The 25690-nt window shown below is 41.2% G+C and overlaps 1 protein-coding gene across 1 annotated transcript in view; it reads right to left on the bottom strand.

Moving 5' to 3' along the window:
- The window catches only part of VWA8 (von Willebrand factor A domain containing 8), a 330223-nt gene extending 328393 nt beyond the window's left edge, over positions 1-1830 (bottom strand). The window contains exon 1 of the mRNA XM_044249814.1: positions 1606-1830. Coding sequence (XP_044105749.1) covers positions 1606-1768 — 163 coding nt within the window. The 5' untranslated portion in view covers positions 1769-1830. The remainder of the gene's footprint in view (positions 1-1605) is intronic.
- Between the last annotated feature and the right edge of the window lie 23860 nt (positions 1831-25690).

Here is a 25690-nt window from a genome sequence, read left to right as displayed (position 1 = left end):
ATTATAAAGAAGTTAACTTTTACTGAACATTAATATGTGGCAGGAATTACATGAAATAAGTAAATCCTCATAACAATCCTATCAAATATACTCTCCTTATCCTCATTTTACAGTTAAGAAAACTGGGACACAACACCTGCTGTGTGATGAACACGGGGTGTTGTTATACGCAACTAATGAATTGTTGAACACTATATCAAAAACTAATGATGTACTATATGTTGGCTAACTGAACATAATTTTAAAAAGCAAAGAAAAGAAAACTGGGCCACAAAACTGAGTAGCCCACCGACCCTCAAGTGTCCATATCCAGACAATGCAAAAATGGACTCCAACCCATTTTTTTAATGCTGACCTGTGTGTTTCACTCCAAAACCCAAGTTAGAGATTACACTGCACTTCTACCCTTGTCCTCTCTGATTTCTAGAACAAAGAAGCAACAAACAAACAAAAACCTCTAACAAATAAATAAACATCACAGAAGTCACAATAACAGATAAAGGGGCAAAATTTGAAATCACAACTCCACATAGGAGAAAGAAAAAAACCATTGGTTGAATGAATGAACGAACGATGGAAGAAAGAATGAACGAAATGTATGGGACCTAAACTTCCTGGTAAGGAAAATTATTGGGGCAGAGTTGCAAGAGGAACAATGCAAGAGGAACATACACCTTCCTAGTAAAAAAGCTCCATTATCCTAAGCAACAATGACACTGATATCTTGCTTAGAATCACTCTACCATTCAAGAGCTGCAACAACATACATCCCTCCTCTTAACCAGCACAAATGCTCTAATTCCAACATACAACAACAAAAGATTCCTAAAACCAGCTCTGGTAGATCCAAACAAACAAGCAAAACAAAAACAAAGCAAAGCAAGACAAACCAAAAAAAAACAAAAAACAAACAAAGAAACAAAAACCAAAAAACTGAGCTTAGGAATCAGAGCACATGATTCTAAAGCAGTCACTTGTTAGCTGTGTAGTCTTAAGTCACTTTTCCCTTCTGGATCTCAATGACTCAATTGTACAGTCGTGAGTTTTAAAATTAAGTTGTGATGTTCAGCTCCAATAAGATGTGAGCGCTGTGAGAAAGGAAAACCCCTGGAAAAGTCAGAAAGGCTTGTGTATACGTTTAGAACACTGTAACGATGGGATCCTTGGCGAGAATGCACACTTCCATGTCATCACTAGCCCTGGCTGGAACAGGACACAGCCCGGCTTCCAGGCCCTTGAGACTCAGAGGGCAAGGTCAAGCCCAGGTTTCAACAACTCCTGAGGGCTGCTGCGTTAACCCCAAGAGTACTGTAATCCAAATCAGCATCCTGGGAGTAAAAGCAGTGAAGGAAGGGGAATGCACTATTCCAGGTCATCAGAAACCTTAGCGCGGCTCCCTCGGGCTACAGAAGAGGCCCAGAGAGTGCAAGCGCCTGGCCTCGCACTACACAGCAGTCAGCCCCGAGACCGACCGGGACTTAAACCTCTTTCTCTCTCTCTGGGCTCCCCCCCGCAGCGCTTCTTCCCAGCGGCGCAGCAGGGAGTGGGGTACAGAGGAGCGCAGAGGCCCCCCCAGCACAGACCGTAGGGGCGTCCCTGGGTTACCTGTGTCGGCTCCCGCCCCGGCATGCAGCAGTCTGACTTCTGACCACCGCCTGTCGCCGCCGGGCCTGCCCCGCACCACCTGTCGCAGGAGCAACCGCACGCGCCGCGCGGCGGGGGTTCCGCGGCCGCCAGGCGCCCGGAGGAGCAAAAGCCGGGATTGCATGGCACCGGGCGTGTCGCCGGGGCCGGGGAGCGGGTCCCACGCGAGCCGCGTCCGGGACGGGCAGCGTGAGGCGGCGCGGCGAGAGGGACAGGAAGCGGCACCGCGCCGAGTCCGCCGGAAACTCCTTCCCCCTGGCGCGGCCGGCTCAGGCGTGTCGGGCCGGCCGGGCCCACGCGGGCGGATGGATCCTGCGGAGCGCGAGTCGCAGGAGCCCGCACTGGCCGCTGGGGGCCCGCACCCGCCGCCGGGGGCCCAGGACGAGCCCGCGCGGCGGAGTGCTGAGCCCGGCCCGCCACCCGGGTGGCGGTGCGGCGGAGCTGCGGGGCCTGTCTCCAGGGCTGGGCTGGCCCGCACCTGCGTCGGTTCACCTAGGTTCCCCAGGCCGGCCTCCAGTCGTTGCCCTGCAGTCGCGTAAACTCTGAGTTCGGGGAGTGCCGAAGGGTTTTAGGAACGTTGAATGGTGTGACTCTTAAGAGGCAAGTCTTGTTTCTTGGGTAATGGCCCAGACTTACTATATTGCGCTCCCCGGTACGTTGCTTCAAGTCCCTTTCAGAAATTGCGTCCCTCTTCTCCAGATTGTGGGAACTTTCACCGATTTCGATTCACTGTAACCTTACCTGTCCTTCTCTGAGGTGTTTGAAAGCCTTTATTTTTTGTTTGTTGGTTTGTTTTCTAGATTTGTATTTCTGTATCTATTTCATCATGCATTCATGTTTTCATCTTACATTTCTTATTATAGTATATATATTCTTACATTAAATATATTTCATCTTATATTCTAAATGCAAAAGTGACATCTTAGTGATATATACAAATTGCCTGGGGCGCCTGGGAGGCTCAGTGGGTTAAGCCTCTGCCTTTGGCTCAGGTCATGGTCCCAGGGTCCTGGGATGGAACCCCACATTGGGCTCTCTGCTCAGCAGGCAGTCTACTTCTGCCTCTCTCTCTGCCTGCCTCTCTGCCTACTTGTGATCTCTGTCTGTCAAATAAATAAATAAATAATCTTTTTTAAAAAATTGCCAAAATGTCAGAAAGGACCCCAATCAAGCACTTGTTCAGTCATTCTGCAGTGGAAGAGTTCTATAAATATAACTTGGGTCTTTAATAAGAGGAAAAAAGTAGGACACTGTCTAAAGCTGCCTCCCTGTCACACATGCCCAAAGGCGGAAGAGGTCCTACCACAAAGCAAACTAAACCTAATATAACTATACATATCCAAAATGTCAGGAGTGAACTGACTAAGGCAAAGTGTTTTAATCAAGTAATACAAAACAAACAGCAAACAAAAAGAATGCAGAGGGCTTCCCGGGCAGCTAGAGACCTTGGTAATTCTGGATCTGACACTGTCTTTATATGGAGCACCTACTATGTCAACCCTGTGACAGGTGCTGAGAGGTGATAGGAGGATGTAAAAGAAAAGCTGAGTTAGCTAAGGCTTTGTGCATCTTGCTGAGGAAGTACGAGGTGAAGGCTGAAACCGGCTTCTAGCCTAGTGAGGACGCAGTGAAAGTAAAAGTCAATGTTTGCATAATGCATGACAACAGAGTTTCATGCATATGCTCTCATATCTTCACTACAGCCCTATGTGCCTGCTGGGGGAAATGATGGGAATGCAAGGTGTAATGCTGTTTGAAATGTTTGTCCCAGTTGGTGTTCATACTGTGTGCCAGGCCTTGTGCTAAATGCAATACTTCATTTCAAACTTTGATTGAGGTACTGTTATTGTCCTCTATTTTACACGTGAAGACACTGAGGCTGGAAAAGTGAAGTCCTAATCAGGACACCTGTATGTAATCTTGCTGGAATCTGGCACACATCTGAGAGAGTAGAAGAACAATGTGAGGCAATTGAGCAAAATGACTGATGTAAGCACTAAGAGCTCTTGGAGTTGAGACAATGGGGAAATCAAGACAGGTTACAGCATTCAGTCATTCAGCAACATTTTTCAAGAAACTGTTGGATAAACAGTACCCTCCTAGGTACTGTGTACAACCATCCAGTACTGAAGACAAAGCTATAAATGAAGAATTGTGATACAATGAGATCCATGTTTAGGATACTGAGACTCAAGATACTCTGGGGTAACGTACTTCACCAGGAAGAGGTCAGTGAGGTTTCACAGAGAATTTAATGTTTAAAATGGGTCTTGGAGGATATTTGAGAGTTTCTCAAGTGGAGAAAAGGGTAAATGGTATCTGGCAGAGGAAAGAGATAATGCCTGAGCTTTACTTGGAATGCTACTTTAGAGTTGGCTAACCAAAGAAGTAGGTACAGAGCTTGAGCAAAGGCTTAAAGTCCTGACAAGCAAGTCCTGACAGGGACAATAAGACCAGCCAGGTGAGAAAGGCATAATCTCAGGAGAACGTCAGAAGGAAGAAAACATTATACAATGAAGAATCTAACTGGCTGGATGCAGTTGGAAAGTTGGACCTCCTCAAATGGGCAGATTGCATAGCCACTGGATGTTTCCATCATGTTTTAGGTGTGAAATGAATTACAAATTGAGTAAGGAACAAAGGAAGCATCAAATTCTGGCTATGTGGTAGTAAGAATATAATCTCTGCTTGCAGTAATGGGCCCCTGTGGGTGGTAATGAGTCTGAATTAGAGAAAGTCAACCTCAGCAATGTTTGAAAGATTAACCAGAAGTCTTTGGTTTTAAAAGATGTCTCTCACAACCTCTGTAATTTCAGATTCTCACTGAAATAACTAGTCATCTACTTTTTTAAAACCACACTACCAAAAACTAGTATCGATTATTAATCTTTTTTCCAGAGTCGAGAAGGACTATTTTTCCTACCATATTAATGTGACTGGATGGGAAATTCAACAATAATCCATCCCTGCCATGTGCTGTTTTAAAAAGGTAGGTGCTTCGGGCGCCTGGGTGGTTCAGTGGATTAAGCCGCTGCCTTCAGCTCAGATCATGATCTCAGGGTTCTGGGATCAAGTCCTGCATTGGGCTCTCTGCTCAGCAGAAAGCCTGCTTTTCTTTCTCTCTCTCTCTCTCTCTCTCTCTCTGCCTACTTGTGATCTCTCTCTAATAAATAAATAAAATCTTTTAAAAAAAAATGTAGGTGCTTCGTCCCCCTTTACTATTCACCCTCCTGAGAAATCATAGATCCACACCAGTGGTTCCCAGAATTCAGGGTACATCCCAGTCATCTACAGAATTGTTAAAATGTGGATTCTCAGGCTTCACTCCCCATCCCCACCCTGAGATTCTGACTCAGAAGGTCTGAAAAAGCCCAAGAATATGCATTTTCGCAATACCTATAGGAGATCACCTGCATGCCGCATATTTTAGTCACAAAACTGGGTAATAGTTCTCTCCATTGTTCTGTTTTGTAGTTAAAGCTGCCCTCCTATTTATCCTCTACAGCACTGCTTCTAAAACAATTTGTAAGTACTCTCCCCTTATCTACAAGCAATCGAAATAAAATAAAATAAAACAAAATAAAATAAAATAAAAACTGAGCAGGGAATTGGAGAAAAGAATAAAGAAGAGAACAGATAACGGCTCCTTTATATCATGAAATGTTGTTAGACAAGGACATGGCAGGGATAGCAGCCCTGACAATACTTTGAACTGTAGGTTTTCGTGAACTCCTTCTATTCAGAGTATGGGAAGGAGCCCTAAGGAACCACAAGAGCCAAAGCCAGCTAGATCTTAAGATCTGTGAAGGGGATTTGGCTAGCACACGAGTGGACAGACAAGAGGGCCGAAGACAATTCGACCAGTCTGTCTGTTGGCAAAGACCAGGTCAGGCTCAATGGAATATTCTATATCCAAAAATAAGTAAAAAGGAGGAAAATGGAATCCATTTTAAAGACACTGTGAGACAAAGGAAATAAAATAGCATGTCAATTCAGAAGGCAGGTAAATCAGTGAAAACTGATTACAGTAATGAGGAGGAAAAGTGCTGTTTGCATGGTTAAGGATGTAAGAGTACGTAGCCTTTATGAAATAAGAGTGAGCAAGAACATGAGAAGCTGAGAAAGAGAGAGATGAGTGAGGTAAGAAATATATATTGGAAGAACACCAGCACACACACAAAGTACTCCATAATGCCGGAAAAAAATGTTTTAAAACAGCATTTAAAGTGAATTAGTAAGCTTATAAGAAAGTGAGAAAATTCTCTAAATCCAAGAATAAAGCTAGAGAAAGAGCCTGGGAGGTTGAGGAATCACCAAAGGTGCTGGATGCCCTGAAAACTTCTATTCTCCCAGGTGCCTATAGCTGTAGGTGACACACAGAACAGGGAGTGAGTAGTTTTGAAGACCCCAGCATAAAGCCAGAGTGCGAAAAGGGCTACACAATTAGCTAAATGGTAGACTAAGTGAAAAAATTGCTGAGGTAGACAATAAGACATCACTCCTATCTGCTTGATTCTAGGTAGAACTTTTTTTTCTTTAGGAATTTGTGGCTTCAGGGTCCCTGGGTGGCTCAGTCCTTAAGCATCTGCCTCCGGCTCAGGTCATGATCCCAGGGTACTGGGATCCAGCCCCATATCAGCCTCCTTGCTCAGTGGGAAGCCTCCTTCTCCCTGTCCCACTCCCCCTGCTTGTGTTCCCTCTCTTGCTGTCTCTCTCTTTCTGTGTCAAAAAAATAAATAAAATATTTTTTAAAAAAAAGAATTTGTGGTTTCTACCTGAAACTCAGATGGATTTGATGCCTGAGTATACAGTATTTGCTTGTTATTAAGAAAATATAAGCAAATAATTTTAATTTAAGTTGACTCAGTAAATATATAGGATATTTGCAGAGCGCAGTTAACAAGTTTTATTTGATTAACATACAAAAAAAATAGAAAGCATGATTGGAAATTGCACCTTATCTGCAAGAACAAATAGAACATCAGAAATGAGTAATGTTAAAGGCCATAAAGCAAGTTTCAACAAATATCAAAGAACAGAGAACACAATTTTATATCCTAATGCAATTAAGCAAGAAATCAATTTTATGACTTTTTAAAAAAATAGATATGCTTCTGTGTACTAATGGATCAAAGAAGAAAATAAAATTAGAAAGCACTTGGAACTGAACATTAATGAAAATGCCTCCAATTAAATCCTGTGATGTGGATCTAAAGCTTTACAGTGCTTAGAGGCTAAAAATTAATGGACTGATCTTTCAGCTTAAGTATAAAAAAAGAATAACAGATTAAATCCAAAGAAAGTTGGAAGAAGAAATACTAAAGACCAACAAAAATTAATGACTTGAAAAACAAAATTAAGAAAATCAACAAAAAATTTAGCTATATGTAAAGACTAATTTTTGTAGCAGAAATAAAATAAGCTCAAGAGGAAGACTGAAAAATAAAGCTGCATTAGTCCCCCAGAAAAAGGAAGAAAAATATTAACAAAAGGAAAAGAAAAAGTCTAAAAATTAAAGAACCAGTCCGGAAGTTCTAATGAATGAGTTCCAGAGTTCAAGAGTTTCTGAAGTAGAGAACACAATGAACAGGGAAGGAAATCAACAATATTGAAGCAAAGCAAGTGTTTAGATTTAAAGGCTTAGCCAAAGGAAGCTGTTTGTGAAATTCCAGTAAACTGACAACAAAGAAAGACATTTGGTAGCTTTCAGAGAGAAAATCAAGCTTTACATCAAGAATTAAGAATCAGAATAGCATTGGACTTCCAAAGTCCTAGCCGAGGGAAAAGAGAGAGACACTATAACCCCACATGCCTGTTTATCAAAACATAACAAAGATGCCAATAAGAAAACTTTTTATTTTACTTTTGTACTGCGTTACAATATTTAAGTTTGTTGAATGCATAATTGGCATATTTTTTATTTTGGGTTACATTAGGGCAAGAAGTATATTCTCTATACATTACATTTGCCCCTGGGGATAATTTTGCCTGCTACAGCTATAGTGGAAGCCAGAAGACAATGAAGCAGTGCCTTCAAAGTTCTGGAAGAAAATTATTTTCAAGAATTACATACCCAGCCAAACTATCAATTAAGATTGAAGGTAGAAGAGACATTTTCAGACATGTAAAAATCTCAAAAACAATGTATTTTGATGCACCTTTTCTCAGGAAGAGAGAGAAGCCAAGAAAGAGGAAGACATTTGATGCAGGGAGATAAAAATGTGGCACAGGAGAAAGGAAAAGGAAATTCCTAATTGTTGAAGAGAGAGCCAAAAGAGACAGCTGTGTAGCAGGCCAAAAAGCTCCCAGTCTCCAGAGGATCTGATCAGAAGGTTCAGAGACTTCAAGAAAAGCAGAGTCACTACATATTGTCAAGAAAATGGAAAGCAACACTAGTTAATGAGTTAATAATGAGCCCGTGAAAAAACAAAACCCATAAACAAACAAAAGATAATTATTAAATTCAAGAAAAACAATGTACAGGAAAGGTAAAGTACAGTGTAGTATATAGGTCAACTGTAACTGGCATTTATGTAGTCATAATAACATAAACATGGAATGTTAAGCTAGCCAAATTATGATATAGCTGAATTAGAAGGATAGGAAGATAGTGACTAGTGAGGACAGAGCTAAACTCCCCTCTTCCAAAGTCGAAAATCAATAGATAATGCCTAAAACTGAAAACTCAAGAAAACACCTAAAATTGAAAACTCACAAAATATTATATGTTTATATATATAATTATATATTTATATATAATTAAACAATAAGCATGCTGTTAGAGATATTAAGAATAGGGACAAATACCAAGAATCAGCTAAAAACTTGAAAACAGTTGTGGGAAATGGATTGATGGGGAGAGGGCATCAGGGTACTGCTGTTTTCTCATAATTTAAGAAGCTAGATTTGGGGAAAATAAAGGGATTGTACTAGTATTTCCTCTCACCAGTTTGTATGAGGGTCTCTGCTTCCCTGATCCCTTCCTTACACAATTAAAAGAAGGGAGAAAGGAATGAAAGAGGGAGGGAGTGTAGGAGGGAAGGAAGAGAAAGAAAACCATTATTCATTTGGTACCCCCAAACTGACATTGTTATTTTAATTTTTATGCCTTTGATTACACTTACACATTTAAAAGTCATTTGCACTTTTGTCACTAATTGGTCTAATACTCCAAGTAGTTTTTGAAATATTGTTCTGATTTTTTAAAATATTGTCCTGATTTTAAGTGCTTTCTCCATATTAAGAATATTAACACTTTTTCAGTAGGTTGTCAATACTCTTACATAGTTATTTCCCCGCAGTGCACTTATCTAGCTCTATCCTCAAGTCCCTGTGAACAGGTAAGTTGAACTAAGGAATAAGCATGAAATAGTAAAACTATAGGCTTTGGAACCAGGCCAATCTGGGCTCTGATCACATTTCATTTCTAGTTGTGTGATGTTGAGCACCTGTGACTTAGCCTTTCTGAGCCTCAATATCCTCATCTGTAAAATGTAAATAATACTTAATAGAATATTGTGAGGATTCAATAATAAATGGAGAGTGTCTAGCAGATCACACAATAAATATTCGGGAAATGTTAACAATTTGAGTAAACAAGCTTTGGACATTAGGCAACTTGATAATTTAAAGGATTTTAAGTGGATATTAAATGTAAATTCAGTATGGGGGAGGTCTAGAAGTCTTGATTACTATGATAAATAGCTTTTGTTATATTTGAGAAAAAAAATTTTCTAAAAGAGTACAACAGTCTTCTGTGCCTTTTCCTCCAAAAGAGCAATTTCTTGGTTTCTTTCTCTGCTAGATAGTCTCTTATATACATGCCTGCCAGAACTCCCCTTCTACTTTTTCTAATGAGAGTAACCATTTTTCCTTTTTCCTGCATCTCCCAGGCCTGGTCCCACCTCCCCAGGCAGAGGGCTAGGTGTAGGACTCAGACCCACAAAGCTTGACCCAGCACCAGACAGAGAATTTCATCAAGGATGGCTGTGGGTGCAGGGCAGGGACTCTTCCTTCTTCAGATTTCAGGTGCTTACAAGCCCCATGTAATTCAAGAACTGCTGAGGCTATATCTGCTATAATTCAGGAAGAGCCTGCCTGTGACAAGAGGAAAGCAAAACAAATGATTAAGACAAAGAGAACAGAATACTTTGAACTCTGAATCAGCAAAATCGGAACCATCTCCTTGGACATCGGCAAGCAAATAAATATTTATTTAATATAAGTTTGACTTAGCTTTTGTTACTTGTAATTTCAAGAGTCTGACTGATGCCAGCTTTTCCCCAGAAGCCTTGCAGGAGTGGCTGGGCTGAGACATGTGGCTGTCCTTGGTATCCATCTCTTTGCAGTACCTGTCTATATACACGAAAACATGATGAGCTGTAGATTATAAATGCAAGTCACAGCAAGCTCCTAACTTATTAACAAAGGAAAAAGATCTTGGTGGAAGCAAGATGGCCACACGTGTGTGTTTCCTTTGTCCCCCAAAAATCCCTAGTGGAGGCACATCCTTCCAGCACAACTGCTCGCTTAAGGTAGGGTGTGGCCAGGTATGGAAAGCTCGGTTGTTCTAACAACATAATTTTCATTACATTCAAGTCCTATTCAGGAAAAATGTAATCAATCTATGTACTTTGAGCTAAGGAAATATTTATGTCAAGCTCTTTCGATCCCTGAATCTCAAAGGCCAGCAAGGGAAAGCAGAGTGAGCCCATGGGTCTCCGCCCCACCCTTTCCAGCGTTTTGGAGACCAATTTTCCCAACACCACCCTTTGACTCTGAATTAATACCTGCTATGTCAATTGTTCCAACACTGAATTTGGTCTGAGCACCACAACCACAAATCCATTTCACCATATATGACCTTATTAAGAAGCTAAATTAGAGACCAATTTTCACCGCTTAAAAGGACTGTCTATAAGATTCCTCTAAAACTGGGGTGCCTGGGTGGCTCAGTGGGTTAAAGCTTCTGCCCTTGGCTCAGATCATGATCCCAGGGTCCTGGGATCGAGACCAGCATCAGTCTCTCTGCTCAGCAGGGAGCCTGCTTCCTCCTCTACCTCTGCCTGCTTCTCTGCCTACTTTTGATCTGTTTGTCAAATAAATAAATAAAATCTTTTAAAAAAAAAGATTCCTCTAAAATTGTCAGTCAATAGTGTATACAATTAATTGATAAAAAGCAACATGTCCCATTTTTTTCAAAAACTATTCTATTTATTTCAGAGATTTTTTTTTCTTTTCTTTCTTTTTTTTTTTTAAAGGTTTATTTATTTATTTATTTGACAGAGAGAGATCACAAGTAGGCAGAGAAGCAGGCAGAGAGAGAGGAAGGGAAGCAGGCTCCCTGCTGAGCAGAGAGCCCGATGCGGGGCTCAATCCCAGGACCCCGGGACCATGACCTGAGCTGAAGGCAGAGGCTTAACCCACTGAGCCACCAGGCACCCCGATTTTTTTCTTTTGTATATGATTTCTCCTTAAAATAGTTCTTCAAAAGCATCTAGTTATCACAGAATATGAACCTCTTATTTTATAGCTGAAAAGCTTCATATCTCCTGTGTCATTAATCCGTACTCTTATGGCAATCCCCTTCATTTAGCACCATTCAGTGTGCAACCATGTCTAAGTACCACTTTTCTCAGTAGTTCAGGAATTATCAAGCTTTTACTCTTGCTGTTCCCTCCACCCAGAATTCTCTTCCCATAGCTTGTTCTTTCTGTTTCAGGTCTCAGCTTAAAATGCTACTTCTCAGAGAAGCTTCCTGATTCCGTATCAAAGTAGCCACTCCTTTCCTACTTTGAATCTCTTTGCCCTTATCACAACTCATAAGTGCTATTTTGCACCTTTCATTGTCTCTCTCCTTCACATGGTCTTAAGCGGCAGGGGGCTGTCTCGTTGAGCATCTTCTCCCAAGTGCCTAGCACATGCCTTGGCAAGTAAGTGCTCATTAAGCATTTCGTAAAAGTCTCAGAAATTAGTAAAGGTTGGTAATAGCTGCCTTTACAACCACCAATACTAGATCCCATAATACAAACCACGGATAATGAGTTTAGGAAATAACAGTCACATGACTACATTTGGTGGTCGTCATCACAGCTAACTTTGGTATGTTTAATAGTTAAGACCATTAGTTGTTGCTGTTTTTTAACATTTAAAAATTTTTAAAAAACCGTGGCAAAATGCACATAACAAAACTTACCATCTTTTTAAAAAGATTTTTATTTATTTATTTGACAGAGAGAGAGATCACAAGTAAGCAGAGAGGCAGGCAGAGAGAGAGAGAGAGGGGAAGCAGGCTCCCTGCTGAGCAGAGAGCCCAATGTGGGGCTCGATCCCAGGACCCTGAGATCATAACCTAAGCCGAAGACAGAAGCTTAACACACTGAGCCACCCAGGCAGCCCTAAAACTTACCATCTTAGCCATGTTTAAATATGCAGTTCAGGGGCATTAAGTACATTCACATTATTGTGTGACCATCACCACCATCCATCCCCAGAAGCCATTTCATCATGCACAATCGGAAGTCTGTACCCATTAAACAATGACTCCCCATTCTTCCGGCTCCCAGCCTCTACCCACTATGGTTCTACCTTCTGTCTCTATGAATGTGACTACTCTAGGTACCTTACATGTGTTAGGGTTCTCTAGAGAAACAGAACAGATTATATAAATATATACATAGACATAGATTTAGATACAAAGAGATTTATTATAAGGAATGGGCTCACACCGTTATGCAAGCGAAGAAGTCCCAAGACCCACAGTCAGCAAGCTAAAGATCCAAGAGAGCTGATGATGTGGTTCCACTCTAAAAGCTGGCAGGCTTACAACCCAAGAGGAGCTGATGTTTCCATTGGAGTCCAAATGCAGGGGCCAAATGAAGTCCCCGCTTAAAGAGTCAGACAGTAGGAGTTCGCTCTTCCTTTTTATTCTATTTAGACCATCAATATCAACAGAATGGATGAAGGTTGCTCACATCAGGGGAGACAACTTGCTTTTCTTAGTCTGCCAATTCAAATATTAATCTCATTTGAAATCACCTTGACAGATGCACCCACTTGCCCAGAATGTTTAAGCAAATAACTTGCCACAGTTATCTGTCTTATTTCTTATTACTTAGCATAATGTCCTTAAAGTTCATCCATCTTGTAACATATGTCAGAATTTCCTTCTGTGATTTTTTATTTTTTGCAAGACAACAATAACAACAATAGTACAGTTTGTTTTTTTATAAATTTTTTAAAAATTGATTTATAGTTGACACACACCATTCCATTAGTTTTAGGTGTATAATATAGGGATTGGACATCTCTATGTCTATCTAATACTCTGATTTATTTTATTAGTTTAATACACTCCAGGTCCATACATATCGTTGCAAATGGCAGGATCTCATTCATTTTTTTGGCTGAGTAATATACCATTGTATATACATACCACATCTTCCTTATATGTGGTATATACATACCACACCTTCCTTATCCATTCATCTATTGATGGACACTTGTGTTGCGGAACTTCCTTCCTTTTTAAGTTCGAAAAGAATTCCATTTATATGTATCCACCACATTTTGTTTATCCACCTGTCTCCTGATGGACATCTGGATTCCTTCCATCTTTTGGCTGTTACAAGCAATACTGCTGTAAACATATGTATATGACAATCTCTTCCAGTCCCTGCTTTCAATTCTTTTGAGATATACCCAGGAGTGGAATTTCTGAATCACATGGTAATTGTATTTTTAATTTTTAATTTTCCACAGTGGCTGCACCATGTTACATTCTGACCAACAGTGTACAACAGTATACACAACAGTGAACAAGGTTCCAGTTTCTCCACATCCTTCCAACACTTGTTATTGTCTTTAAAAAAAAATGTATTTATTTATTTATTTGAGAGAGAGAGAGAGAGACAGAGTACACAGGGGGAGGAGCAGACTTGACTCTGAGCAGAGAGTCCAACACGGGGCTCAATCCCATAGCTCTGAGATTACAACCTGAGCAGAAACCTCCAACTACACCACCCAGGCGCCCCTCTTTGTTTTGTTTTTGATAGCAGCCTTCTTAAAAGGTATGAAGTGATTATTAATTTTTTATACTTAATTTTAGTCACTTTGTGTCAATTTTTATCAATTTTGCTAGATTCTTTGGCATTACCTTTTTTTTCCCCAATTTATTTATTTTCAGAAAAACAGTATTCATTATTTTTTCACCACACCCAGTGCTCCATGCAAGCCGTGCCCTCTATAATACCCACCACCTGGTACCCCAACCTCCCACCCCCCTGCCACTTTGGCATTACCTTTTTAAGACTGAAGGACCAGAAGTCAGAGATGATACCTGATACAGTGGATGACTAATGAGTACTATTTAGTGGTGATTTTAGAAGACAACATGGTAAACAGAGGCTAGAAAAGAAATGGAAGTGGTTAGACTTGGGCAAAACAGTCCATGTAGGTAGCAAAGAGGAAATAGGCATATATGTGAGCAGTATGTTATGAAAAAATCATTTTTCTTAGAACCAAATGGACTTAATAAACAGTAATTTGTATTTATAGCTGAAGTAGGAGGCAAGAATGGAAGAGAGCGTAGTTCGTCATCTTAGGATGACTCCATACCAAATACACTGACCATCCCTGGAATGATAGAAATATTAGCAAGTATATCTACTAATAAAATATAAATTTTATAACAGCTTCAAAAATTATCTCTCAGGAATAAAAAAGTCATTGCCAGGTGATGTGATTTTGGAATATAGGTGAGATTTGGTGGGGTGAGGTCCGGAGCCAATGACCAAGAAAGAATTCTTGAGACATCTTTGGTTCAAAGTGGTGGTTTGTTAAGGCATGGGGATAGGACCCCTGGGCGGAAAGAGCTGCTGCCTGGGGGTTTTGAGGAGTGGTGATTATATACTCTGGAGTTGGGGGAAGTAAGGAAACGGGAGGTTTCAAAAGAACTTTCATATACTAAAGAGGACCAAAGTACAAGCCATCTACAAGATACTAGAGGCCTTGCCATTGTCAGGTTAAGGCTGTTTTCCCTCTAGCAAGGTATTAACATTAAGCTAGTTGGGAGATCCCTGGAAGAATGTCTGCCTGTTCAATGTCTATCCTGTTTATTAAGACCCTTTTACAAACTCAGTGAGATACTGTGATTAGAGCAGAAATATCACAGTGTGCTTAAGACCCCCTAGCTAGAAGTTAGGATAGTTGGAGAGGGGTCCTGTTAAATCACAACCCATAATCACTGCATAATAAAATTCACTATATATTAAAACATTGTAAAAAATCTTTGTTTTTGCATTTAATATTTCTACAGTTATATAAACAGTAAAATAATATAAAAATATTTATATTTAAAACATAGTTAGGTCCTAGGCTCAGATAGTCTGAATAGGTTTCTGACATGAATGAGCAGAACACTGGGTTGTTAGGGAGATAGTAAGATGGCATTTGTGCACTATAGATCGTCTAGCATACCTAGTCCCTGACAACAGGGCCAGGAATGGTTTCTTGTCATTGTGACAACTCCAAAAACCACCTCCACAAGATGCTACTAGTCCAAGTGAGAGCTATTGCCCAAGACTAGAAAGACGACGTCTAGGGCAAAGAACGTCTCTTTATTTACGTGGTACAATTATAATCCTCTCCTTGTTGCTTATCAGTTGGTCTAGCTTAATTGTGCTCATCACTGCTGTGTGGCCATTGCCCAAATGTGGGCACTTCAAGGGCTGCAGGCCCATCTTCTTCAGAAGCCCCTCTCTGCCACACAGTGTCCCGAGGAGACCAGTCAGCTCTTGCCAGCTCAGCTCCTGCCCTCATGCCACATGCCACAACCTGTGCAGCTGGGATTCCCCTCAGGGGGTGGGGAGGCCATATGGGTCTCATTCAGCTGCATGCAAGAGTGTCCCTGATTCACAGGAAAGTTCCAGCAACCTCGCTGAGTAGAGCCATGGGGAAATGGCCATGCCACTGCCGGCTCCAGTCACTGCCCTTCCCTTGGGCCCTTCCCTCTTCACTTGGCGCTGGGGGTGGGAGGAGTAGTATGTACCAGAGCACTGCCTTTCTCTCCCAGAAGGCCCCGAATGATGGTGAGGTTCTCATTTCCTCTCACCTCCCCTGCCCTCCTCCTCCATGCTAGGCAGTTAGGCCAATGCCTGCTGGGAGTGCTAAGTGCTCTGGGGAAGGTGTCCATCTCCAAATGTTGCTAGGACTCTATAGAATGTGGAGTCATGTTGCCTCTGTCCTTAGCTCTGGGTCCTGCTTGCCACCTCCAGAGAGAAAGGAAAAACCCTTCTTAATGTCCTGTTGTTATACACAGTTGTTGCCTCTGGGGAAGAAGACTGAGTTGTCTGGGGTGGGAGGCAGACAAACTTTTCACTGTATCCATTTGTACTGTTTGAACTTTGTACCATGTGCATCTATTACTTCATTCAGTTAGAAGCTATTTATTTTTAGAAATTAGAAATGGACCCACAACTCTATGGTCAACTAATCCTCGACAAAGCAGGAGAGAATATCCAATGAGAAAAAAGACAGTCTCTTCAACAAATGGTGTTGGGAAAACAGGACAGCCACTTGCAGAAGAATGAAACTGAACCACTTTCTTTTTCTTTTTTTTTTCCAATTTATTTATTTTCAGAAAAACAGTATTCATTATTTTTTCACCATACCCAGTGCTCCATGCAAGCCGTGCCCTCTATAATACCCACCACCTGGTACCCCAACCTCCCACCCCCCCGCCACTTCAAACCCCTCAGATTGTTTTTCAGAGTCCATAGTCTCTCATGGTTCACCTCCCCTTCCAATTTACCCCAAAGCACATACCCTCCCCAATGTCCATAACCCTACCCCACTTCTCCCAACGCCCCTCCCCCCAGCAACCCACAGTTTGCTTCGTGAGATTAAGAGTCACTTATGCTGAACCACTTTCTTACACCACACACAAAAATAAATTCAACATGGATGAGAGACCTGAATGTGAGATAGCAAACCATCAAAATCTGAAAAGAGAACACAAGTAGCATCCTTTTTTCCCTCCGCCAGAGCAACTTCTAGACACATTGCTACTAGACACATTGCTCAAGACCAGTGAAAACAAAAGCAAAAATGAACTATTGGGACTTCCTTGAGATAAAAAGCTTCTGCACAAATGACAGAAATGATCAACAATACTAAAATGCTGCCTATGTAATGAGAGAAGATATTGGAAAACAACAACATATCTGACAAAGGGTTAGTATCCAAAATCTATAAAGAAGTTATCAAAATCAACACCCAAAAAACAAATAACCCAATTAAGAAATGGGCAGAAGACATGAATAGACATTTCTCCAAAGAAGAAATCCAGATGACTAAAAGACATGTGAAAAAATGCTCAACATCACTCATCATCAGGGAAATACAAGTCAAAACCACAATGAGAGATCACCTCACATCTGTAAGAATGGCTAAAATTAACAAGTTAGGAAACAACAAATGTTTGCAAGGATGCAGAGAAGGGGGAACCCTCTTACACTGTTGGTGGGAATGCAAGCTGGGGCAGCCACTCTGGAAAACAGTATGGAGGCGCCTCAAAAAGTTAAAAATAGAACTACCCTACAACCCAGCAACTGCAATACTAGGTATTTAACTAAAGGTTATAAAAATACAGATTTGAAGAGGCTCATACAACACGATGTTTATAGCTGCACTATCAATAGCCAAACTGTGGAGAGAGCCCAAATATCCATCAACTAATGAATTGATAAAGAAGATGTGGTATATATATATATATATATGGTATATATATGGTATATATATATATATATATACCACATCTTCTTTATCAATACGTATATATATATTACTCAGCCATCAAAAAATGAAATCTTGCCATTTGCAACAACGTGGCTGGGGGATGGGCTAGACGGGTGATGGGTAGTACGAAGGGCACTTGTAATGAGCACTGGGTATTGTATGTAAGTGATGAATCACTGAATTCTACTTCAGAAACCAGTATTGCCCTGCATGTTAACTAAAATTTAAATTTAAAAAATTGAAAGCGATATTTAAAAGGGAGGAGGAATAAATTAGTCTATATGCATTGACTTGAAATGATACACATGACATACTGTTCAGTCAACAAAGCAAGCTGCAGAGAAATGGGCATAATAGCAATAATAGCAATAGACATGATAGTGAAAAGAAATGAACAGCCCCCCCCCCCCGCCCCATGCTCGCGTTGGTACGTGTCTTGTGAGTGCAGGGAGAGGTGTGGAGGGTCACATACCAGTCTGTTAACATAATTACCTCAGAGGCATGGAGGAAGGGATAAGAGAAAAACTTGTGCTATTTCCTTTGTATTATTTTAAATAACAAAAACAACACATGCTTGTTGTAACAAATGCAGCTTCAAGCAAGCATGTGTTGTTTTTGTAATTTGACGAAGGAAGGAAGGGAGAGAAGGTGAAAGAAAAGAAGGGATATCTCACAGCATGCCTGAAATCCCAAACCCAAAGAGCAACAACAGAACAAAGGAGATCTCTCATCTACAGGTTTACCTGTCCCGGTTGGCGGGGGCTGGGGAGTGGTGGGCAGACTTAATAAATCCCTCCATTTGATCTGACGCTTGGTCAGACAGGTTTCAGGAATAGCTACTTAACATTACAGGCATTGATCTCACTCTCTCGGGATCAGCTCAGTCTTTCAGGAACGGGGACCTTCTCTTAAGCCCTCTAAGGCTTGATAAGATCTACCGTCTTTCTCAAGGGTAGAAGGAACAGATCACTGTGCTTATAAGTAAAAGAAATAAAACCAAAATTTAAATACCCATCAGGGGGAATGGCTCGGTGACTCAGTCATTTAAGCATCTGCCTTCAGCTCCAGTCATGACCCCAGGATCCTTGGATGAGTCCCTCATGCGACTCCTTACTCAGCTCCCCCACGCACTCTCTCTCCCTTTTTCTCTCTCTCTGACAATGAATAAAATCTTTTAAAAAATAAAAAATACCCATCAATGGTTAAGAAATGTAGCCTTCCCCTAATATCAATTAATTCCTTTTAAGAGCAACATTTGAGAGGAAAACAGCATAAAAATGCTGGATGCCCCTAAGACAGGGGAGGTTGTAAGAGGAAACTGTGCATATCGGAGTTTAGGGGTGTAAATTCACTGCGCATCCCTCCTCCCGGTGACCTGGCCTGGGCTCTCCAGGCAACAGATGAGCCTGAACACTTTTCCTTTCCCACTTTAACAACGGGTGTTGTACCCCTTAGGAAATGACTAGTAACTCAAATCTTATTGCCTAATTTAAGGTGGAAAAAAGTGATTATGCACATCTGATAGGCAAAGATTTTTGTTAAAGCCTTGATAATAAAGATGAGAATAGGGTAAGAGACTCACCTCACACATTGTGTGTGTGTGTGTGTGTGTGTGTAAAGCGGTACAGTTGTTCCGGGATGCAAACTGACAACAAGAATCAGGGACCTAGAAACATTTTATACCCCTCTAGGACTCCAGCTTGAGGAGATAACACAGGGATGTTATCAGAGAGGTGGTTTAAGAATGTTTTGTATGGTGTTATTTATAATCCGGAAATATGGAGAGCTAATTGTTCAGGAGGAATAACTAACTGTAGTATAGTTATAAAATCTTCATAGTATAATGTTTAAAAAGCTAGAAAGTAAAACCATCTATCTGACATGATTCCAATTTCTTAAAAATGTATAATAAGGATATAAAATCTAGAATATGAGTGGGCAGTTCATGAATAATTATAAGTTTTTTAATCCTTTTGATGTTTTAAACATTTCTACAATAAGTATATATTCTTTGTATCGCTGGAGAAGATAATAAAATGAAGGGAAAGAATCAGCTCCAGTCCCACAGAGAATTCATTCTCCTTGACACATTTAAACCCATGAATTTAGGCCAACCCTATTATCAGGTCAGTGTCAGGTGATGGAATAGTCTGTTTCGGAATTCATAGATTTCCCCAAGGTCCTGAAAAGCCCACCTATTTAACTATTAAGGAGCCATTGCTCCCAGGAAAAAAGAGGGCTTGAGAATAAATTTTTTTTTTTCCTCTCTCATTTACTCTTTTTCTTGAGAGAAATTTCTCTATACAGACAAAAATTTGACAACAGTTTGTGCCCCTTATGCGTTTTAAAGAACTGGCACCCTGAACGGGATTCTGGATAGAATTTGTGCAGATGGAATGTAAATACCATCCTGAACTGAATGGGGCCCTCATCCTGCCCAGCCAATCTGGAAATGTCTAGTAAGCTGTTTATTGTGTGAGTCTAGAACTCAGGAGAAGGTGTGGGCAGAGATGCAAATATGAGTACATTAGCATATGCAAGGCAGTGGAAACCCTGGGAACAACCTCCACCTAAACCAGAGATTCTCAACAGAGACAAATTTGTACCCCAGGGAGTACTTGGCAATGTCCAGAGACATTTTTTAATTTTCAGGTCTGGGGATAGGGGGGGTCCTGGCATCCAGTGGGTCTCAGGCTAGGGATACTGCTAAACATCCTACAGTGAACAGGACAATGGCTAAAATGCCAGTGTTCCCTAAATCGGATAATCTTAATCTAAAGGACTCACGTGTATGTTAGACTCAAACCTGAACTCATCCTGTCTCCCTCAAAACTTGCTTCTCCTCCTCTGTCCCTATCGTAGTCAGTAGTAACCCACTTTAATCTTTTAATAAGATTAGAAGCCTTAGGTACCCCTTCAACCTTTTCATACCTGTACTTCTTACATCCAAATGATAAGCAAATCCTGACAAATTTCTCTGTCATAGCCATCTACTCTTCCTTCTCCATCCCTCTGCCATTGCCCTGGTTTAGACCTTAATGCTAACTTTTCTGTTTGCTGCAGAAACCGCCTAAATTTTCTTCATCCTAATCTTGTCACTCTCTCATCTCTTCTCCACAGCCTTTCCAGTATGATCTTTCTAAAGTGCAAATAGAATCATGTCATTTTGTTGTATGATATCTTTAACTGATTTTTTTACTCTCTCTGTGTGTGTATCCTATTCACTATTCCAATCCCAGACCAATTTCCAATTTCATAAGGAAGTTTTCCCTAACTTTTTTGGACAAAGTCAATTTCCTGATTATATTCTTTTATACTACCATGTATCTCTCTTTTATAGCATTAAGCACCACGGCAACTTTACATTTGTTTGTGATTCTTTGATTAATACCTGTCTTCCCACTAAGTCTGGGCCCTGTGGGAGTAGAAACTATGTGTTCTGTGGTTGTTGTGTGTTATTAGATTCCCAGCACCTATTATGGTGGCTGGCACATGACAGGGCTCAATAAATGTTTGTTGAATGAGTGACTGCCTGAATGAAATAAATGAGATTATACTTTGAAAGCTCACCATAGGCCTGCTTTGTAGAAAGCCAACAGCAAATCTTAGCTTTTAAAAATTGCCAAATGCATTTACCCTGGAATTGCTTTTTAATACCATGGGACTAGTATTCCTTGGATGCTTTGGAAGATGCTGGCATAGAATGTCTCTTGAAGATTTGGGCTGTGAAAGAAAAGTGGTGGGAAGGTGGTAGACAAGGATTTAGGGTCAGTGAAGAGTTTTGGTTTCTTGATGGAAAAAGCCTGGAGTATCAGGACAGGGCTGCTCAGAAATATTTTGCCAAATTATTTCCTTTTCACAGAAATTATTCTAATAAGCAAGTTACATGTTATATCATCTTAAAGGCAAATCAAGGCCCCACTGAGTTGAGGAGTATTATAATAGTTTCTGTCAAAATTCCCTCCCCATTGCAGCAAGGTGGGCGGGTGGTTGATGGGGAGCTGCAGGGCCAGCTAAGACCTGCTGCTCCACAATGGGAGCCAGGCAAGGTAGGGTATGTTTGGTGCTCAAGTAATCCCTGTGAGCATCTCTTGGTTCTCAGTTGCCCCGTTTTAATAGGAAATCAACAAATACAGAAGCTGCAGGGTCATGGTGAGATCTGGGTCACTGTCCTAGGCGGGCCACCGCAGCCAGCATAGCTCCTGGCTGGGGTTAAGGGGAAGCTAGAATGGACAAAGGAAGAGGTCGGTCTCAAATATCAGTACATTCTCCAGATTCACTGCAGAAGTAGGAGCTTTTTGTTCTTCCCATTGACCTTTTTTTGATAAATTCTGAAAGAAATGAGACCAACGAAAATCCTGGGTAAGCTATTTCCAGACAAAGGAATTTACTATGAAAATGCATGTGGCTTAAAAAATGGACTGTAGGGGCGCCTGGGTGGCTCAGTCATTAAGCGTCTGCCTTAGGCTCAGGTCATGATCTCAGGGTTCTTGCTCAGTGGGGAGTCTGCTTCTCCCTCTCCCACTCCCCTTGCTGTGTTCCCTCTCTTGCTATGTCTCTCTCTGTCAAATAAATAAATAAAATCTTTTTAAAAAAATGGACTGTAGTGGATACTGTAGTATTCTGCTTAGAAACCCTCTTTGTGGGGCGCCTGGGTGGCTCAGTGGGTTAAAGCCTCTGCCTTCGGCTCGGCTAGGGCTTTCTGCATAGCGGGGAGCCTGCTTCCTCCTCTCTCTCTGCCTGCCTCTCTGCCTACTTGTGATCTCTCTCTGTCAAATAAATAAATAAAATCTTTTTTTAAAAAAAAAAGAAACCCTCTTTGGGCCCTAAACACCCCTACCTCAGATGCTGCGACTATCATTTCCTGATGTTTCACAGCTTCTACAACTCCTAAGCAATTGTATGACTGATAGAGAAAACTTCCTGAAGAGATTTAAGTTGTCTAGAAAATATCTTTGCTTACCACAAAACATGTCAAATAGGCTCGCGTCACCATGAAAACGTGGATCTTTTACCAAGCAGGTTTGTATTTGTAAGTGTGTTAACAAGATCTTCATCTAGAAGGATCTGAACTACAAGGATAAGCATAATTTCCTCAACTCAATGTTTTTGAGGAAAAAAAATGCAGGGTCTCAATAAGTGGTCTTAGTTTTATTTCAAAAGAACTATTTAAACTCTTGAAAATTCATGTAAATAAAAATTATGTTGTGAAAATTTTCTTTGTTCTAATATGTTAATTTAAAACTACCTGGTTTCTTGGAAAATATTATTATTGGAAATTGCAGTTGTATAAAAGAAATAGTGACGTAAATAAATAGGTCCTCTTCAAAACAAAAATACTCTCCACCACAGGAAATGGTTCGCTCTCCTGGAGAGCAGCCCCTGGCCAGTGACTGACATCTACAGATATACAAAGGCCCAGCTGGGCTTGCCTCAATACAGAACAACACTGAGGGCACCCCCACCCCCACTTGAGATTTGGCCATAGGATTAGCTAAATTCTCGGCCTCTCCATCGCTCTATCTGCCTTCCTTACTTCTTTACCTGTGTGTCATCTGAGAGCACTCCCAAAACACGTGTACGACACAACTCTCCATCTCAAGTCTGGTTCCAGGAAACCCACCCTAAGTTAGGGAGGCTCAGAAGACAGCACCCCTTCCTGTGGACTTGCCATTCTTGGTATGGTCAGCATAAATTGTGATACTGATGAGGGAGCAGGAGGCTGGCTGAGGACAGAGTAGAAGCTGGCGCCTTGTACCCCCTCTTCACCCGCTCCCCTCATATGTGTAGCATTCCTCAGGCACCCCTGACTGCCATAAAACGATAAATAGTTAACTTGCAGGGATCGCAATCATGCAGAACAGGAATCTCCCTTGCTCTACAGATGTCCTGGAGATCTAAACAGGGAGGTTACCTTATCAATAGCACAAATTTCCAGAGGCAAATAACTCTCATTTCCTGAAGCCCTAATGTCCCCCTCCCCACTATAAACTGGAGGAGACTGAGGTAGAAGGGAATGTAAATGACAGCAGGGTCATAATACCCCACTAAGAATCTCCCAACTATGTTGATGTTAATGCCTGACCTAAAAACGACATTGATCAAGCCATAAGGGCAAGGACTCCCCCCGGCACCTTGTAGGCCCACCTTAGCACATGAGAGCTCTGTTGAAATCTCCCATCCCTTCACCACCTCCCCCCAACCACAAGGTATATAACACGCCTACCCTCACAACCCGGGGCAGCAGCATCTCTGCCTGCCCACGGGTCCTGTCCCCGTGCTCTAATAAACCACCATTTTGCACCAAAGATGTCTCAAGAATTCTTTCTTGGTCATCGGCTCCGGACCTCAGCCCACCGAGCCTCACCTAGGTTCTAGAACTTCATCAATACTAGGAGTCTCCAAGTGGTTTTGCAACTACAGGAAGCAAAAAGATGTGAAATAGCCCTTGTAGATGCTGAGAAATATCTGAAGAATCTCTATTGAGGAGACAGATGTCCCAAATGAATGGTGGACTTAAGGAAAGAAAAAAATTTAACTCTTCAAGCTAGGGAGACCTCATTTGCTGGAAGACAATGGTGAAGTACCAGGGAGATTTGGATTATACTTCTAAGGAAACAGTCCAGTTACTATATGTGTGTCTCTTTTGAAATCAGATGGTATCGTGCTGTATTCTGATAACAGTATTTTTAGAAGAGAGATGCTCAGAATGTGTTTTGTGAACCAACTGCATCAAACTGCCTAGGGGCTTGTTAAAGATGCAGATTCTAGAGCCTCACCCCATCCTTACCAGGTCAGAGTCTTGGGAACTTGTGAATCTGCATGTTGAACAAGCTTCTAAAATAAATATTTCCAGACTGCTTCGTGGGTATGGGGTTTCTTTTGTGGGTGATGAAAATTTCCTGGAATTAGGCAGCGGTGATAGTTGCACAACATTGTGAATATACTAAAACCCACTGAATCATGCACTTTAAAATGGTCTCAGAGGTCAATTTTAAGTTTTAGAATTTCATTTCAATTAAAAAAAAATACTGTAGGGACAGAAATCCACATCAGGTTGCCAGGCACCACAGCTAGAGGAAGAGGATGGACTACAAAAGACCATGAGATTTGGGGCACCTGGGTGGCTCAGTGGGTTAAAGCCTCTGCCTTCAGCTCAGGTCATGACCCCAGGGTCCTGGGATTGAGCCCTGCATCGGGTTATCCGCTCAGAGGGGAGCCTGCTTCCTCCTCTCTCTCTCTGCCTCTCTCTCTACCTCTCTCTCTGCCTAAGTGTGTTCTCCGTCTGTCAAATAAATAAATAAATTCTTAAAAAAAAAAAAAATCACGAGATCTGGGAGGAATGATAGAAATTTTCCACATCTTGACTGGTGGTGGTGGTTACATACCACCAAATAGGTAAATTTCATTACAGGTAAACTATTTCTCAATGAACTCACTAAGTAAATGAATAAATAACCTTCAGAAGATTCTTAGACACTCTAAAGTATGAGCACTGTTGCTCTGAAGCAGTCATCTCCAAAGTGGGGACACACCCCTCCTGGGGTTTTGGAAGACAAACTACCAGGCTACAGGAAGAAAATAATAGAAATTCTATCTATATACTTTTAAATCTACAGAAAAGAAGGAGGTCATGCTTCCCTAACATTTTGGAAGTCACTTTAAAGGCTTTACTAATATTTGTATACAGAATGACATTGTTGTCCCCACTGGATGTGTGTCATGTCAGGTACACAGAATGTTCCGGGGAAGAGTGGAACATCTTGCATAATGAGGAAGTTGACCTTTGTGTTCTCATTCATTCACTTGCTTTCAGCATACTGCCACAAACTGCTGCTTGCATGGATTTATGGATTGTAATATCTACCTTCATTCTCTTTTAATAATACCCACCTTTGAACAAATCCTCAAAAAATGGACAAGTGGTTTTAAAAAATCCCTGCAAAGAAGCTGCTGATTGAAGAGAGTACTGATATTGTGAGCCCAGGGAACATGAAATGGCAGAGTTGACCTTTTGGGTAAGTGTTCTTTCATCAGCCACATTGGGGAGGGAAACAATCGAGATATAATCAGATCTGAAAGAGTGAGCTAAAGAATGAGAAATTAATTACTTTTCAAAAGGAACTTGTGTTATGGAGAGAGCATATTGAAAACAATTTTGGCCAAGTCTCCATCACGAAGTGAATCTGTTGCTTCATCAGTGTAAACACGACACCTACTGAAACTGTCATGTCCGTACATCTAAAGTATT

The sequence above is a fragment of the Neovison vison genome, chromosome 5 (assembly GCF_020171115.1).
Source record: "Neovison vison isolate M4711 chromosome 5, ASM_NN_V1, whole genome shotgun sequence".
NCBI lineage: Eukaryota > Metazoa > Chordata > Mammalia > Carnivora > Mustelidae > Neogale > Neogale vison.
The sequence above is the reverse complement of the archived record's forward strand: the minus strand, read 5'-3'. Positions and strand labels throughout refer to the sequence as shown.